Genomic DNA, 19256 nt, shown 5'->3' with positions numbered 1-19256 from the left:
GTAATATTGAATATATAAGAGATGGGGATTACTTTGGCTTCTCTTGTTGACAGGTCAGCTTTATAGAACTAAGTTTCTTGGCTTTATAATTCTAAGACTCCCTGACATTATACATCTAATTTGATTTAACTACTTAATCAAGCTCCTATTTATAATTTGATTGTATTAATTTAAAATCATTTTGAGATTTTTATTTTAATTAGTATTTTGTAGATTATAATCTTTAGCTACATAACGTTTCGACGATAATAAATATTTATTGTTATATTTTATTAAGTCGATACTTGTAATTAGCATTACCAGTTAATATCATTATGGTTTATACAGATAATAAAAATTGATATTGATTTTATAAATCTGCTTGTTGTTAATAATCATTCCTACATCGAAATGTGATATGTAGGTTTAGGCAGTGGGGAGACACTCCTGACCTGACTTCGATCGAACTCGGCACCGTTCGGCTCAGCATTGCTCCAGCAGCAGCAATTATTAGGGTTGGCATCACTTGACTTCCTTTTGCGTGCACGACCACAGATAAGATAATCACTTGAATTTTGACAACCCTAAATAGCCGAAAGGGATAGCATGATTCGACCCTGAACCGCTGTCAAACTTCGGTTTTGCAGGAAGTGTCCTTTCTGTACCGTAGTACTATTATTTCTTCTGTGGTTTAGGTATGTCTTCTCCTTGATCGGGACACTCTTGACAGAGCGGTCGTGGTCATCATTGAAAGTCTCCCTTTGTGACACGTTTGACGGCTCACCTCCACTCCTCCCTGACGGCTGCGCGTTTAGCGCATTCGTGCAAGGGGCCGTCCACTGCTGCCTTTATTTGGTCCGTCCACCTCATGGGCGACCTTCCTTGCGCTCGGGTACCTTCTACTCTGCCCTGCACCACCAGTCGCTCTATGGATACATCTCCACGTCGAGAAACGTGTCCAAAGAAGGTGAGGATGCCACCTTGAACGATGGAGGATAGACGCTGCTTGATGCCGAGCTCTTGGAGTATGGAGACGTTGGTGCGGTGTTCGGTCCACGATACCCCAAGCATTCTTCATTCAGGTATGTAGCCAGTGAAATATCTTATATCTTTGTCAGGTAGAAAATGGGGCAAAATTCTAATTTCCTAAGGGACAATTACCCTTCGCGCCTACATACAATGGCTTGACTGACTTTGCTGACTATACAATGGCAAGTCAACTTCGTCAAGTCAAAAACGGCTCAAAATTCAAAATTTGTATGGAAAATAATATCCATCGCACCTTTTTCAAATTTATGGCCTCTCTGGCTTGCTAGCCAGACTTAGGTAGGTACCATCAAATCACAAAAATTTAGTGTCCGACCGAAACATGTTTTTTTGCCGAAACCGAAACCGAATGTTCGGCTTTGGCTCTAGTTTCGGCCGAAACCGAAACCGAAACTTTTTGTAGACTTGTTAAAATCGTTGAAAAAAATGTCATAAAACTGCTTTTACACACATATTATGGGGCTGTCAACAGGTCAACACCCAATGTCCTTGAAATTGATGTTACTTAAGCAGTTTTTTAAGAAAAATACTAGAGTTAGACCAAGATAATTCTGCAACGATTTTGATAACACATGCAGTGCAAGTGTTACTTTAAACGTCAAAACTTGACGTATAAATAACATTTGCACTAGTAGCACTGCGTATGCTATCAAAATCATTGCAGAATTTTCTTGGTCTAACTCTATTCATTCACCAGTCAAGCTAACATGTAGATACAGGGTCAACCAAAAAAGCAAGCAAAAACGCGAGCGCAGCGAGCGCGAAATTTTTTAGTAACAATATCGCAAGGCCGGGTACCGATCTTCATCTGGGCCTAAAAGTCCCAAGTGTCCCAGTGAGGCGAACTTTCATGCCGTGCTTCAGGCTTCAGGATAAGTAGTTAAGCACAGACTCCAACCAATGTCCATTGTATTAAAAAGCGAGACCGCAGGCCGAGCATGGCGCAGCGAGGCCAAAGGCTAAGCTGAAGTAGAGGACATGTGGAACACAAACCAATGGTAAATTGAGGTAAAGAGTGAGGCTAAGGTCGAGCATTCGTATGAAAAACTGTACTGGGGACACTATTAAGGGTTTTTTCTTCGTTTTAATCAATAGTCAGCTGTTCAGCTTCGCAAAATATTAACTATTGAGAAAATCAACTTTGCGGCACTAGTTGAGCGTAGCCTTCAGCCTCGTTTAAAATTTGCCATAGATAGAAAAATGACTGAATAAGGTGAGTTCGACTAAGATCGGACACCGGGTAAGATCGTATGATTCAAATTTCCGCCTTTTGCGGGGCTTTTTTTAAATGCTAGCAAGGTGTTGCAATGCGCTATTTTGTCCTGCACCCCCCTTCAGGCCCCACTTGTCGCTCCGACTACCAAGTCTCGAGATATGTGCAAACGTCCAAAAAATTAGTTTTTATTTTGTGTCCGGACATACTCTCCGCCATTTTCTTGAATAACTGGCAAGTTGAAACGTTATTTGTTTTTTTTACAGATTGCATGTTATTTTTATTAAATTTGTGACAAATCTGTATATTTGGAATTTTGATACGATGCCTGTAAGCCGAGATCCGGTCTAACCCGAAGTGGTAAAAGATCGGATGCTAATTATCCGATCTTAAATTCTCAGGGATGCTCAAACTTTATTCGTGTCACCACTTTTTTTTTCTAATTAAATTAGGTATTAGGTGAATGTGATTAATAGATATTAAATCACTATAAAGATCCCAAATCATCTTGTATTGATCTCTACACTTAACTAAGTAACGCCACATACTTAACTGATCTCTTACTTAATCAAATATGTTTATAAATAATAAAAACGCAGACTGATTAAAAATGGTCGTATTCATTCCTCCACTTTCATATTAATTTAGCCTTAAATCCTCTTTTATCACCTTTTTAGGGTTCCGTACCTCAAAAGGAAAAAACGGAACCCTTATAGGATCACTCGTGCGTCTGTCTGTCTGTCTGTCTGTCTGTCCGTCTGTCACAGCCGATTTTCTCCGGAACTACTGGACCAATCAAGTTGAAATTTGGTACACATATGTAAGTTTGTGACCCGAATACGGACATGTAACGTAAACAAATGAATTTTAAACATGGGGGCCACTTTTGGGGGGTAAATGAAAAAATGAAAAAAAAAATTTTTCAATCTATATCATGTTACATATCAAATGAAAGAGCTTATTGTAAGGATTTCAAATATTTTTTTTTTTTAATTTTCGATTCAACAGTTTAGAAGTTATTCCAGAAAATAGGCAAAAAATGACCATTCCCCCCCTTATCTCCGAAACTACTAGGTCTAAAATTTTGAAAAAAATACATAAAATAGGTCTATACCTATAGATGACAGAAAAACCTATTAGAAATGTACAGTCAAGCGTGAGTCGGACTTAATTACAGTTTTTAATCCGACCCCTACGGATTTTTTAAAAAGGTCCCATCCCTTCTCTGTATGAAATCCTGGATTCGCGCCTGGTTGGGACTAAAAGTAAAATTGCGTTTGTATATCGAAAAAATTTCGCGCTCGCTTCGCTCGCGTTTTCAATAACTTTATGAGGTATGATAAAGGTGACATTCGGGTGGCGACTGCAGCAACATTACTCTGTTGCAACGTTACTGCTGCAGTACTGTCAACTTCCGTGATAAAATGATGTGACTGATTTCCATACTAAAAGTAAAAATTTACAACTGTCTATCATATTGCGTTTTTATATCGAAAAATTTCCGCACTCGCTTCTATCGCGTTTCTATTACTTTCTAAGCTATGATAAAGGTGACATTCGGGTGGCGACTGCAACAGCATTAGGTACTCTGTTGCAACATTACTGCTGCGGCACTGTCAATTTTCGTGATAAAATGATGTGACTGATTTCCATTCTCAGCTGTAACGCGGCAATGAACTTCTCTCAATTTATCAAAAAAACAATGTAATCTTGATGACCCGAGGGAGAGGGGGCACCTAGAAATCCTTAGGTTTTGTTAAAAATTGTGTAATATACGGAACCCTTGGAACGCGAGTCCGACTCGCACTTGGCCGGTTTTTTCAACCTACCACGCTTATGGTGTCAATGAACCCACGTGGTTCATTGACCCTACATGGGTTCATTGACCCCACATCTAAAGTTTGACAACCATAATTTCTTGAATATTGAGCGCATAGTGTAAGATCGGACTAGACGTGTGCGCCGATTAAAAAATGATCGGCGGCGGCGTTTACCAAAAAATCGGCGGCGGCGGCGTGTTTTCGGCGTGAAATCGGCGTGACCTTGACTTTTAGGTTTCTTATGAAAAATCATTATTATTTTGTTTTTCTTGAAAATTTGATCAATGCAGGTTGCTGGTCAGTGAACTACGTATAGTTTGAATATGCTGTGAGTAAAATAGGATTTGTAAATGAATATAGAATAGGTATAATAACTTGATTTCCCTAGTAACTGGCTTGCATTAAGAGGTTACCTGGTCCCAATGACTTTCGATACGATCTGTAACTCTCCGTTTTCTCAAGCTTTCCATGGCTTATCCTATTAAAAATGACGTACTTTAACAAAACAGAACTCCACATATCCTTTATATTTGCTAGACATAGTGAACTGGTATGGCTTCTTTTTAATGGTTGTCTTGTCGTACAATCACCAGGTTCACTGAGACGTATCTTCTTTCTCGTTTTCTCATTCCTGAGGCTCGCGATCACATGTAATTTTATTATTTATTATTATTTGTGAAGCAGGCAGGCAGTTGAAATAACTGATAATGCCTGTATCCAGAGCCATCAACCGAGTTTCCAGTGTTGAGTAGAGTTTGCATTGCGCTTATCTAGTTTATTCTTCAACTCATTGACACTTTGGGCCCATACTACATCCTCTGGGAGTTTGTTCCAAGCTTTGACCACTCTGTTGCTAAAGAAGTGTCTATGAGGATTATTGTAGGACCTGCGAGACACCAGCTTATACTGATGACCTCTCAGGCGATTGTTGTTATTGCGTTCTAGCATCTTATGGAAATCTTTGAGGTCATAGTGTTGGGTTAGTATTTTGTATGTCTCAATCAGATCTCCACGCTCTCTTCGCTCCTTCAAGGTTGTGAGCTTTAAGAAGTGTAGTCTTTCTTCATAGGACATGTTTTTGAGTTTCTTCGGTATCTTGGTGAAACCACGTTGAACTTTCTCCAACATCTCAATATCCTTGATAAAATAAGGGCTCCATACTTGAAATGCATACTCCAATATAGGCTTAACATAGGTTTTGTGGATTTTTAGCATTATATCCGGCGTCAGATTCCCAAAAGCTTTTCTTATGAAGTAGATAAGGCTCTTTGCTTTCTTAACGATTGAGTTATATGTTCTTCCCATTTCAGGTCCTCAGTGATTTTGACGCCCAGATCTATTTGTACCTTGACAGCGTTTAAGGAAGTGTTGTCCAAATTATGTGTAATGAGGGTTGTTTTTACCTATGTGCAGAACAGTACATTTTGTAGAATTCAGGTAGTTTGTCTCCGTTTCGTGCGGTCATAAGGCGTGTGGACTGCACGGTGGTGCAGACTGCCGCAAGCTGATCTCTTCATAACGTTCGACCATCTCACACATGCTCCAACTCGAGCAGCCATTCATTCTGCTTAAATTCATGTGTTTCTCCACATCATGCGTTGGATAATATGCCGAAGAATCTAAGGGCTCACCCATGGCATGTTGGGAAGAGATGAGTGGTGATGGTGATATAGAGCTCTTTGAGAAAGGAGGGGTTTGTTCTTCTAGCTGTCCAAGGTATAACCAGCACTAGCAGCAGTCTTCATTCGTTCGTTAACAGTTGCCGGTGAATACTTAGGATTACTCAGTTACTTTAATTGGTGTGTCAAATACTTTCTGCGACTGGGTATATTCAGTTTCATTTAATTAATAATTGATGTATATTTGACAACTGTAACATAAATAATACAAAAAAATCCATATTGTAATCCAAAAACCAACTTGGAATAGCTAATTAACAACACTCAAGGTCACGCCGATTTCACGCCGATCATTTATCGGCGGCGGCGGCGTGGTCAAAAAGCCCGGCGGCGGCGGCGCGCCGGCGCGGCGCACACGTCTAGATCGGACGGAAAAAATGCAAAAAAATAAAAATTTGGTCGGATATGATAGCCCGAATTACTGCTAAGGGGCTATTCACAAATTACGTCATTTCAAATTAGGGGGGGGGGGGTCTGGACATAGGATGACGGTAGCATGAAGTAGGAGGAAATGGGGTCATTTGAAGCATGATTTTTGGATGATTATAGGGGGGGGGGGGTCAAAAATCGACAAAAATCGATGACGTAATTTATGGACAGCCCCTAAGCCAATTCTTCTATATATTAATCAGTGGGTAAAACCGGTTATTTTGCAATAGTAAACTCTTTGGTACCGTCAATAGGGCCGAACTTAATAGGCCCGTCCGTTCTTACATTACCAGGTAAAAAAATAATGTTGTCAATTTATTTTGTTTCCTATATTTAAACACTCATTACACGCTCATTATAGCGTCTAGAAACGTAATAAAAATCAATTATATAGAGCATTTCATTATTATTAATTCTGTATTTGAATCATGTCCGTACCCTATCCACAAGCTGAGAAAAAAAAATCTAACATCATCTCAACCCGCCTAAAAACGTCCGAAACTTTGCCGAACTCACCTTAAGTGAGTGAATAAGAGCGAAAAAGACATCGTTCGACTCGGGCCGAGCTGATACTCGGCCAACGGCTACGCGCGACAGTGCTATTTCATTCACTCCGATACAATTAGACAGTGTGCGCGTTATAGGTATTGACAGCCTCTTAAGACTGCGTCGTCCGTCCAGTGGCGCCCTCATTAGTGGAATTGTGTTTTATAATAAACCAATTAATTTCTGTACCTATACATGAATCAGTATATGTAGGTATGTATTAATATTGTTGTCCTACTTATTCCCCAACTTTTGGTCTTTGTCCGAAGTACCATTTCATAAGTTTCGGCCCGGCCGAAAGGTTCGGCCGTTTTTTGGCCGAAACCGAAACCGAACCTTCGGTCGGACACTACAAAAATTATATCCTCGTATAAACTAGGAACAAACAATTTTGATACTTTTGGCATGTCCTTAGACCAGCAGGGTACCTACCTTTTGGCATGTCCTTAGACCAGCAGGGTACCTACCTATGATACCTAAAATTGTAGATAGGTTAGGTACCATAGGGAACTATAGAATAGACTGCGCCTTCAACTCAGTGAACTTCAGATTTGTGTTCCTTTATATTACTTGACTAAACCGATAAATAAGTCACAGTGGTACAGATGTTGAGTACAAATTATGAAATTTAAAAAGTTTGTTATATGGACCTTGTTGCCGGAATGTTTGAAATAAATAAATAAATAAAATTACCTAATATAAAAGATAATACAAAAACAATTTAGTAAGTAATGATTTATTTGAAACAAAAAGGGATGTACACTTTTCGGTTTTCGCGCAGCTTTTCTCACCTCCCGCGATATGCTTTATCATGAATCTAGGATATAACTGGATCTGGCATGAGTGGTGGGGGTAACTGACAGAACGGGATAGTCTTATGTATCTTTCAGTAGGAGTAGCAGCGAAAGAGCTATTGTTTGTTTGTCCTTGTCACAGTCTCACATTTTATTTGTTCCCCACCTTTTCTTTTGTATGGATAATGGTGGGCAACAAATGAATTCGACCAATCACAGTGTCGCATTTGCGTATGTTTTGTCCCTCACGGAGGCACGCTTATACCACTTCTATACGATCCTACCTTCTATGTGCTATATTCATTTTGTGGGAAAAAAGGCAAATAGGGAATATTACGCGATCTGTGCGTAGGAGGTGCCACTACCACTATCCGTCCCAATCTGGGGGTCTACCGCGAAACATTTTTTGGTTTTAATTTTTTTTTTTGAAGAAAGAAAATTAATTTGAAGGGCAAACAGTACATTTTAGTAATAAAGGACCTATAAAACTATTAGATAATTTGGCATTATAGACCTTTACGCCCATGAATAAAGATAACTGCGGAAAAAACTCTTAGCGTAAATCTCATCGGACATGCAGCTTGACCGGGCGCAGGGTTATGTTATGCCTGATATTATTCGTCCCTGAGCAGTGGAAGTGGTTGTTTGTGTATAATTTAATTATTTCTGTCATTGCATGAGCTCGGCTACAATAACTCGTTAAAATAAAGAAAAAACTTCGTTTCAAGCACTTTAGAAAATTTGAAACGTATCTGGACGAAGAAGTAATTAATACTTATCGGTTTTTATTAATTCGTTTACTTAATTAGTTAATAATTGTTTTAAAAGGAGATATTTTTAAGTGTTTTAAATTAGAAATGATTGCAGCTAAAGGTAACGGGACTAAATAATACAGAATTTATTTCTTAAATAGGAATTAATAGTTTTTTCGATTTAATATCTTCTTGTATCGTATTTTGAAATAAGACATCTTGACATATTGAAACAATATTATTACTTATTATAACTTACTTTAGAGAATTATAGTCTTATATTCACTAAGTAAACGTCCAAATGCTTGATACGCTAATTCTAATCATCGCTAGCCGATCTAATGCTTCCCTTTTTATGATTAAAAGCTTTTATGTTATGATTGTTATACATAATATAAGGCGGCTGGTGTTAAGCACTGGGACATTTACTTTACCCGAATATTAGCTTATATAATTGGTTATAAATATTGTTTTCTTTATTATTACTATATTGTCATAAAAATATTAATTACAACTGTAACCGGGATATACCTAGCATAATTAACTACCGTTTGATACATTTTTAAGCTCCGTAACTGTAAACTATACTGAAAACAGTTAACATGTGTACCGTTGTTGGTAACGAATACACCCCGAATTTAGAATAAAAAAGTCTGAGTATGTCACTTACGACAGTTACGACCCCCTAGGCCCTACTAAACAAGATTCACTAAATTATCAAAAAAGTCATGGTCGTAAAGAACATTCATAGTGTATTTGACTAATTTTAAAGAACATTAATTTCTTTCCTATTTAATTCATAGATATGATCGCAAATTTAGGTTAAAGACACTAAAATTTTGAGTACTTTTCTAATACACTTCAAAAATATAGCTCGATAAACAAAAAAAATATATCAACATTCAACAAAAAATCTCAGTTTTTCGCGTCTCCTGAAAAGTGGCATTTTGTCCTTTACGCCAATTGAACCCAAAGGTATCGATTACATTATAGTAATAAAGGTCCCAGGAAACTATTTATTTGATATTATACACTGCTACATCCATGTTATTTGTTTTGAATTTAGAGTTTAGAAACTAATTTGTGGTAGTAAAAGACAAATATTAGAAAAGTCCTTTAGAACCTAGTTCGCTTCATATAATTATGGTAAAATCATTTTTAGGGCGGGTTGTAAAGGGCAAGTAAAATAATATCAATACTAAAATATGTCCTTTATGACCATCTAGACCATACGATATGAAAAATCATCAGTACAAATGAAGGGCTTAAAGGACGACAAAAGACATGTGAGTCATTTACAACAATATTTATATTTAGCGGTAACCTTTACGATAACATCTTTGAACATGTAATTTATAACTGGTCATTCACGCCTCCTGAGCTAAGCGGTTTTTGCAAAATCATAGTAAAAAATTGGGTCGTAAAGGCAACTTTTTAAGAGATATTGAAATTTTAACTACACAGAACGAAAGCGCTTGGAATTCTGAACAAAACGGTATATATAACTCATTTTCGCCAAATGTCCTTTACGCCAATTGAACCCAAAGGTATCGATATGTAGTGCTAAAGGTTCACCTCACATACATTTTTTATACGACCTCATTATATTTCTTAAAATTCTAAACGATACGACCAAACAGTATTTGTCTTTAGAGGTAGTAAAGAATAAATAGAATCATAAACCGTTTGGAAAGATGATTGAATGCCTAGATATTATTAGGCTAATGGGAGTTTAGCCCAGCTTTATATCTGGGGCAATAGCGGGGAGGGATAATGGCGGTGGCATCCGTGTCTGCCGGTGAACACACACATGGGCTCTTTTCCGACGTACCACCAAGTAGAATAAAGAACAACACCAGCTCTCTTCACGTCTGCCAAGTGCTCTAACAAACAGGAGCAGTGCCAGGGGTTCGTGATAAAATAATGATAATTGAGATGGCCGCCAGCACCGTTGAGTTCTAACATGAAATATGCAGGTAAAAATGAAATTCTGTTACCGTCCAGATCTAAATGAGTGAGCTTAGTGCCACTGAACGCTCTCGGCGATACGTACTCGATCAAGTTATATCCAAGTTCTACCGTATCTAATGATTTTATGTTAAACATTGTATCCGATACGCTGGTTATATTGTTATGATTTAAAGAAATTTTTCTCAAATTAGTTAATTGTAAAAACGCCATTGGGTGAACATACTTTATAACGTTATTTTCTAAATTTAATTCTTCAAGGTTAGCACAAGTAGTGAATGTATTTTCGCTGATTGTGGAAATGCGGTTAGAGTCGAGTTCTACCTTCATGAGGCGAGGAAGCGATGAGAGTGCATTGCACACGGGTACCTCAAGCAACTTGTTATGGGACAAGTCTAGTCTTATTATGTTAATGACAGGGCTAAAGACTCCTGGGGTCAGATGCTCAAGGTTGTTGAAATGCAGCAAAATCACCTTCAAGTTGGGGAGGACGGATCCATCAAAAGCGTCCGATTCGAACTCGGTTTGGTTTAACCTGCAATCAATTAAGTTTAAGATCGTGACGTCGATGTCCCGATTGGCTTCAAGGACTCTGCGATAGTCTGGCTTATGTGCGCAGCGGCGCATCGTGGCGGTGTCAGCACGTGTGCCTGGCCCAGGCAACAAGACGACGGACAGCAACAACAATGCCAACGCCTGTCGAGCTGAGCCTGCAACAGGCAGTAAAACAATAAATATGGAGACAGTCTTTCCAAAACGAAAGAAAAACCGGGACTAAAACTAATCGCGCGTCTCGAGTCTGCTCTTAATTCGAGCTTTTAATTTTATTGGTGTCAGAGACAAATGAACGAGTCACTTACCCGAGCTTTTAAACAGATTAACCATCTTTAAGGTAACAGTTACAACGTGACAAAATAAGGTTGGATCAACCCAAAATGCGTGTTTAAATTGGGTGAGAGCTACGGTTATAGTGTCATCGCTATCCCAAGTCCTTGTCACTGACTGTGACCTTTGAGATAAAAATGTTTTTAAACAATATTCATGCACGGAGCACTCGCGGGAGATCAGATGAGTTCGTTACAATCAGTGTTGGCCGAAACGTTAATGCAATTGAATATTCTTGATCATTAACCAGTACAAATTGAACCGTCAACTGTAACCGTCCGTTAATACCGTTTACGGTTCATTTTGTACTGGTTAATGGTCAATTGCAATTAACGTTCGGCCAACACTGGTTACAATTCAAGTAATATAGTAATGTGGCTTACATGCTAATAAAATTAAATCTTTATCTCGTCTTTCTTTGCAACACCCAAAAGTAGACTAAATATTTCATCACAACCATGATTGAGGGCTACGTCTAATGGCTCCTCTACACGATGGGCCAGCGCCGGCCACTCCAAGGGACGCATTTATGCGTTAGAGGGTGCTCCCTCTAGAGGAGGCAAGTGATATTGCTATATCATTCTACCGCATGGCTGCGTCCCTTGGAGTGGTCGGCGCTGGTCCATCGTGTAGAGGAGCCATAAAGCTGAGAAACCATCTTTATTCTTGACCCGTCAATGGTGGTAAATAAATACCTAATACGTGTGCATATGGGTAATGGGTACCTAAATTGTATTTTGTTTTCGTCAAAATTTATAGTTTGGGATTTTTCCCTGTATGTACTTGTAGTGTAATATGATTACGATATTACTTGCCAAATTTCAATAAGTATAAGTATTTCTAGGTTGCTTGGTTGGTTCTAGGTCAACGGGAAGTACCCTATAAATTTTGATTCCCTTGAGTGTCAAAATATACATTTTTTGCGGCATAAACTGCCGTATTCTTTTTCTTCGTTAACATAGAAGTTTGATTTTTTCACAGATTCAAGGAACTGTAGACCTAATTATATGGTATTAATTTCAACTTGATACCTCCACGCCTTTCCGAGATAAACGGTCTTGACAGACAGGCAGACGAACAAAAAAGTCATCACTCATCATATAAGGGTTCCGTTTTTTCCTTTTGAGGTTCGGGACCCTATAAAATATTATTTTTAAATAATCTAAGTTAGTATTTTAATTATTTTTATCTATTCAAGACGAGAGATAATGGCGCGTGTCTATTTGCAGTCTGTCCGAGGGTAGTAGTAAGTGTTATTTATACGTCATAATTTCATAGAAGTTTGACGTTTAAAATAACACTAGCACTGCGTGGGCTATCAAATCCGCTGCAGAGGTTTCTTGGTCTAACTTTATTAAATTTACGATGGGGAACATGGGGAATAAAAAAAATGTGAGACTGTGACTGACAAGGACAAACAATAATAACGCTTTCTCTGCTACTGAAAGATACATAAGACTATCCCGTTCGGTTATTTCCCTCTACCCGAGCCTGGGCTATAACCGCGAAAATCGAAGTTCGCAAATTGCGGGCATTTTTCTCTGTCACTCTAATTACGCCTTAATTGGAGTAAAAGAGAAAGATCCCCGCAATTTGCGAATTTCGGATTTTGCGGTAGCCCCTCTGATCCAGTTATACTAGAATTATTAGATTCATGACTAGACCAGGGATGTTGCGGATGCAGATTTTTGACATCCGCGGATGCGGATGCGGATATTAAAAGGCTCACATCCCCGGATGCGGATGTCAAGATTAGGTACTTAAAAAACGTCAAATATTACTTTTTTGGTAATTTTTATTTAAAAAAAAACTAAATGTTTAGTATTTGAGCAAGAATATAGACCGATGCGTTATATTTAATAAACAGTACCTTGGCCGACTTTTCTGGATCTAGCAGATTTCGTTGTTTACGCCGCCGATAAGACGTTCCTGTACCGACTTGTTTGACATCCGCATCCGCATAAGCTCCGCATCGATTTTATGCGGATGCGGATGTTGAAAATAATGCGGAAGTTCCGCGGATGCAGATGCGAATATTCGCAACATCCCTGGACTAGACTTGATCTCTGTGCATGCGCGCTCGATTCATCGATACCTACTGCATTGTATCGCGTGTTAATTTTTAAATTAACTAAAAGAATACTTCATTTTGTCGTTAGATTAATTGTGCTTAAAAATTCTTAGCTTCTGGTCAAAGACCAGGGTGGGGCAGTTGTACGGCTATGACTGACATTTAAGAAAACGTATGGAATTTTCGTAGCTCAATGTAAACTTACATACATTTTTATTTCACACGCAATGTGTTATTTATTATTGTGTTAATTTTGTGTTTTAATATTGTGTTATTCGAACTTTATTGACATTTAAATATCGGCCCAGTTTTCAAGTATCAAATCTATACAGGTAAACTAACGCGTCTGCCAAAGTTTATCTAGTATCTGAACGTGTCTGTCAAAACTTCAAGTGTCAATGTCGGTGTCATTGTACTCATTGTATGTCATTGATTTCGATGATTTCGTTCATTTCGTACCAATATTTTTCAAATTTTTCATAATACTTTTAACGACTAAAGGTGAATTTGCATTTAGATTTCTAGCTGTAGTCGAATTGTTTTATGAACTGCATTTTTATCATATCATGCAGAACTTACAGTCATTGTAAACAACATCTCATTGTGCAATCATAGTGCAACAGAAAATATTTTATAGTTTATTAATCTGTTTGTATAAAATACAAAACTAAAAAACAATACACTCTTTTTGTTTGGGCAGTCGTGTAAAAATAACTTAAGCATTGTACATTAAGCAAGCATGGACTTCAGTTCGCTCAATCCAAACACTTCCAACCCATTGAACATAGCTGCAAGGAAAAACGATTTTCAAAATGTGCACCGTCTGTTGAAGAAAGTGAATCCAAATTGTGTGGACAATAGAGGATGGACCTGCCTTCACGAAGCCGCGGCTAATGACAGCTATCAGAGCTTGGTGCTAATTCTTAAGCACCCTGACTGCAGACCTTTAGCAGAGACGCATGAAGGCCACACAGCTTTGTACTTGGCTTGTCGTCACCACAGTTCTTTGCAAACTATTAATGCTTTATTAGACAGTGCTGAAGATATTGCCAACTACGGCAGCACTGAGAGCGTTACGCCTCTCCATGTAGCCAGTACTCAAGGGAGAGTGGAAGTTATACAGCTATTAATTGACCACGGAGCAATGATAGATGTACAAGACTTTGATGGGGACACGCCTTTACATGATGCAGCTTTGGCATCGAAGTTAAAGTCTGTAACTACATTATTACATGCAGGTGCTGATCTGGCTATTAAAAATGAAACTGATTACACACCGTTTCACTTAGCATGCTTTAAAGGTGGATTTGATATTATAAAAGAGATGCTACCTTTCGTTGATGATATAAATGAAGTTACTGCTAATGGAGACACGCCACTAATAATAGCTTGTAACGGTAACAATGAAAACATTGTCCAGTTTTTGCTAGACAATGGTGCTGATCCTCATATTAAGAATAAAGACGGTTTCTCCGCTCTAGATGTAGCCCTCAATCACGGTTGTGATGACATATTTAGTCTACTTCTGGGTGTTACAAACAAAGATGAAATAAACAAAGATTTTATATTATTAGCATGTAAGCCACACTACTACAAATATAAGATTTTAGAGAGTCTACTTAATCATGACCTGGGGCCAGAGTTCTTCGACTTTTACGAGGAGTTTGTTGTTACGCTGGAGCGTATTGGTGGTCTGCAACCTCATTACCAGTCCAATGCTCCGTTAAACTCTTACTTGAATATTTGTGAATATATTTACAATAGTGCATTTGAGGCTTTCAGGAAATTCTTTTACCTGTTCCTCATGAATGGTGTTGCGGTGAATGCTCTGCGAAGGGAAGAATGCCCTCCACTTGTGTACATACATTACTCTGGCCATAGCACTTGTTTTGAAGAGGTAAGTGCAGTAAAACATTTATAAACTCACATTTATAGATAGGTCTATCGTGATTTTATTTTATTACCCTTATTTACCGACGTTTCATCACTTTTTCGGTGTCACTGGTTGCAGTCGCGGCTAACCCCCGATAGACCCATCTATAAATGTGAGTTAATATGTATTCAAAACGCAAAAGTTTTTAACAATTTAAACAGTAAAACATTGCCTGTATTTATCTATCCTGATGGAGAGTATACCTTTTTGTTTATTTAATTACATAACCGATTATAAGATTGAACACCGTGATTGTAATTAAAGCCCACAAGGAGTAAAGTATTATGTAGTAAACTGACCTGGAACAAGCATGTGGACGGAACCATACAAAAGGCTAAATCAGCCTTGGCAATATGCTGTCGTTTGGCAGGCAACAGATGGGGTCTAAAACCCAAAATTGCCTTATGGCTGTACACATCCATAGTGAGGCCGATAGTGTCTTACGCCTCTGTAGCATGGTACAGGAAAACGACGCAGAAGGTAACAGTGATGAAGCTTGGCAGCCTTCAAAGAACTGCCTGTGTCATCGTCACTGGGGCCATGTCATCCTCCCCGACGGCAGCCCTAGAAGCCATACTAAATCTACCACCCCTCCACTTGCATCTAGAATTGGAGGCGAGATCTAGTATGCTTAGAATAGCGGGCGTGAGGAGAGGTAATTGGTTATCGCAAACTCTGAGACTGTTTAATGAATCAGTGTACGATATTCCTGTTCTTGGGATGCCAACAGACACTATGTCACCCAAATTTTGTCCACTCAAACTTTACTCAGTGGAAATCCCCAAACGGGAGGACTGGTCAAACAGTCAAATTAAGTGGAAAGAAGGAAGCCTGAGGTGGTACACTGATGGCTCCAAATCCGGATCTGAAGTAGGTTGCGGAGTATACGGTGAAGCGCCTAGGAAAAGCATCAGCTTAAACCTAGGACGTTTTTGCTCTATATTCCAGGCAGAGGTATACGCCATTCTAGAATGTGCGTCAATCAATCTGCAAAGCAACTACGGCAACCATACTATCTATATCCATTCGGATAGCCAGGCGGCACTCTTAGCTCTAACCTCCGATGTCACCACATCGAGGCTGGTTGAGAACTGCAGGCAACTATTGAACAACCTTGGAGCCAGGAACAAGGTTGTTCTACGTTGGGTCCCGGGGCATGCGGGTATCGTAGGAAACGAGAAGGCCGACGAACTCGCGCGAGCAGGGGCTAAGGGGAAGAACTACAGTCCTGAGCCCTTTTGTGGTATCCCCAAAAGCCTAACGCGGCTCACCCTAAAGACCTACTGTCACTACAAAACCATTCAACTCTGGAGAGAAACAACAGGTTTGAACCATTCCAAAGCGCTTATCAAGGCCTTCAGCAAAAAGGCGTCCTCGAACGCCTTAGCGCTGTCTAGGAACCAACTGCGCAACTTGGTAAGGGTGCTTACCGGGCATTGCGGCCTAAATAAGCACATGCGCACCATGGGGAAACGTGACATAGGGCGGTGCAGACTCTGCATGGAGGCGGAGGAGACGCCCTTGCACATCCTCACAGAGTGCCCTTGCCTAATGCGTACTCGTGACCTAATCTTGGGCGGACACATATTACGCCCGGAGGAGGTAAAGTCTCTCGAGACCAAAAGGATCCTGCAGCTATTCGAAGTTGCAGGGTTGGATCGAGAGTTGTAATAGGTGGCGATCACAATAGATCAGGAATGGTCGCAGTGATACATAGGCTTTGGAGCCTTATATAGCCCCTAATAAAAGAAGAAGAAGAAGAAGAAAGTATTATGCAGATAACTTGTTTTCAATGTCATTTCTACTATTCAGAGAGTATGTAAACTGCTCCACTTCTATTGTAACAATAATTATTTTCCAGTTGTTAGGTTATTCATCTAAAAACAGACATAAAATCTTCTCAATTATTGATTTCATTTCTTCTATTAAGAAAGCAATTTAACCTATACAGTAGTTTGCTTTGCATTTTACGCACTCGGTCCTCGGTCTAAAAATGTCACATAATATATATATTCGTGAATTTCAGGTATTCAAAATACTTATAGAGCACAACTGTAATGTAGACTACTCAAGCTTATCCACAATCAGTGAACAGCTGATACTCCCAGATGCCTTCATTGCCTCCGTCACTTCTGATCCCGCTACAACTCTGGTGATGCTGTCATACAGCTTGCACTGTGAACCTGATCACTTGCTGACTTTTACTCATAACTGTGGCTGGTTGAGCAGGATACCAGTTCAAGTAAGTAATTAGATATCTGTAGAACTATAATAATTATTGTTCTATAGTACAATTATTGTACTCCTCAACCTTGTCGTCGCCGTACAATCTAAGTTACACTGTCATTATAAAATTAATATCTGAAAAAAAAAGCAATTTTACATGAACATTCAAATACAAGATATTGTAATACAAAGTTTTATGTACAAAACTTCTACTCAATGTATTTTCTTGGTATAGCTTTTTTTAGCAACAAAAACATGTACTTACAAGATATGTCATGTTATCTATGAAAAGGGACCTTATTGTCGATGGCGCTTACGCCATTATTAACCTTTTTGACGCCGTGTCAAACACAAAAGCTGTCACTCGGACGCCACATCACCAAATTGTCAAAACTGAAATTGAACTTTATGCATATGCACGTAAAGTGTCATTCTATGGAACTTGCTAACTATGTAAAACAAAAGTCACTATAGTTCGTTTTTTTTAGCATTAGAAATGAGGTAAACAATCTTGATGTGTCTTTTAATTGAAAAACACATTTTAAAAATAAGTTACGGCAAATATGTAACAATTATAAATCTAATACGATCATTTATATTCTGCTTTCATAAGTACCTAATAGTTACTGATTTTAAAAAGCGTTTTTCAACTAAAAGACATGTCAAAATCGCTTACCTTCTTTCAAGTTCTTTCTAATGCTAAAAAAACGATCTATAGTAAATTCATAATTCTTTGACAATTTCAATATGGCGGTTTATTTACATAGTTAGCAAGTTCCATAGAATGACACTTTAGGTCTATGTTGTTCTGTGGTCTGTGTCCGATTAATCCGTGTTTGGCGTTGGACCTGCGGTGCGGATATATCGGTAATTGGCGTCCAAAAGATTAACAAAGCTCCAATATAAATACAATGCCGCGCGACGCTGTGCGACGTAAGCGCCATCGACAAACGCCACCTCGTCGCTTGCGGGATACTGACTGACTGCTGGGAGGGCATTGCATTACAAAGATCGGAATGGCGTTCTAGTGTTCATAAGAAAGTAGATCAATTTGAGCAGCAGCGTCTGGAAGACGCTAAGCGTCATAGATGCTAAGCGTCATATCCGCAAGACGCGACCTAAGCCCTCCTACACATACACCCGCAACTCGACTGGACAACTCCATTGCGCATCGTGTGACCGCATCTTCAAGACAAAGTTTGGTTTTGCGAGCCACATTAGGGCATTTCATAACCCGGATAAGAATTGTTGATGGAGTCGCCATTGCCGGATACGACAAGGAAGGAAGAGAATGTTCGTGCCAAGTTTTCGGTAATTTAAGCATGTCGTTTTAAGGAAATTTATGGGGGCAGCTTTTTCGCAACGGGTTCGTGTCTCTTATACATTTTTTTTTTGTTTCAGGTACAAAAACAATTACTATCCTTTATAGACAACAATACAGACAATATCAAAGCAGAGTGCCTGTCACTGTACGTGCCGCCATTGAAACACCTGTCCAGGTTAAAAGTGAGAAGTGTTTTAAGATCTTCTGGTATAAAGACAACTGAAAACTTTCTACAAGCTTTAGAAAAGTTGCCTATACCACCTTTATTGAAATACTATTTAAGATACCTTTGATATTATCCACATCCTCACTAAGATCTCAAAAACTAGAAGACTATTTGTGACGTTCATCGAGTAAAGGTACCTTACGGCGGTTGCCGCTTACGCTATTAATAACTTCTAGACGCCCAGAGGCCTATAAAAAGTCTACCGTTCCATTCTAATTTGAATCGTTATTTTGGCAAATCAAAATTGCATTTGTCTTGGCAAGTTTTGACGCGTGAGCGGCTAGAGGTATACGCTCCAATACTAATGCGTAAGCGCCAACCGTCATAAAGTACCTTTACCGTGGAACGTCACGTTTTAAATGAA

At 39.0% G+C, this 19256-nt stretch overlaps 1 protein-coding gene across 1 annotated transcript; it reads left to right on the top strand.

Annotated features, from left to right (window-relative positions):
- Nucleotides 1-13872: 13872 nt before the first annotated feature.
- Nucleotides 13873-18971, top strand: LOC134796721 (ankyrin-1-like). Its single transcript, XM_063768912.1, has 3 exons — nt 13873-15080; nt 17143-17358; nt 18744-18971. The coding sequence occupies exons 1-3, from the start codon at nt 13923-13925 to the stop codon at nt 18957-18959; spliced, it is 1590 nt and encodes a 529-aa protein (XP_063624982.1). The 5' UTR covers nt 13873-13922; the 3' UTR covers nt 18960-18971.
- The last annotated feature ends 285 nt before the right edge of the window (nt 18972-19256 follow it).

This window comes from Cydia splendana, chromosome 14 (genome assembly GCF_910591565.1).
Source record: "Cydia splendana chromosome 14, ilCydSple1.2, whole genome shotgun sequence".
Lineage (NCBI taxonomy): Eukaryota > Metazoa > Arthropoda > Insecta > Lepidoptera > Tortricidae > Cydia > Cydia splendana.
The sequence above is the reverse complement of the archived record's forward strand: the minus strand, read 5'-3'. Positions and strand labels throughout refer to the sequence as shown.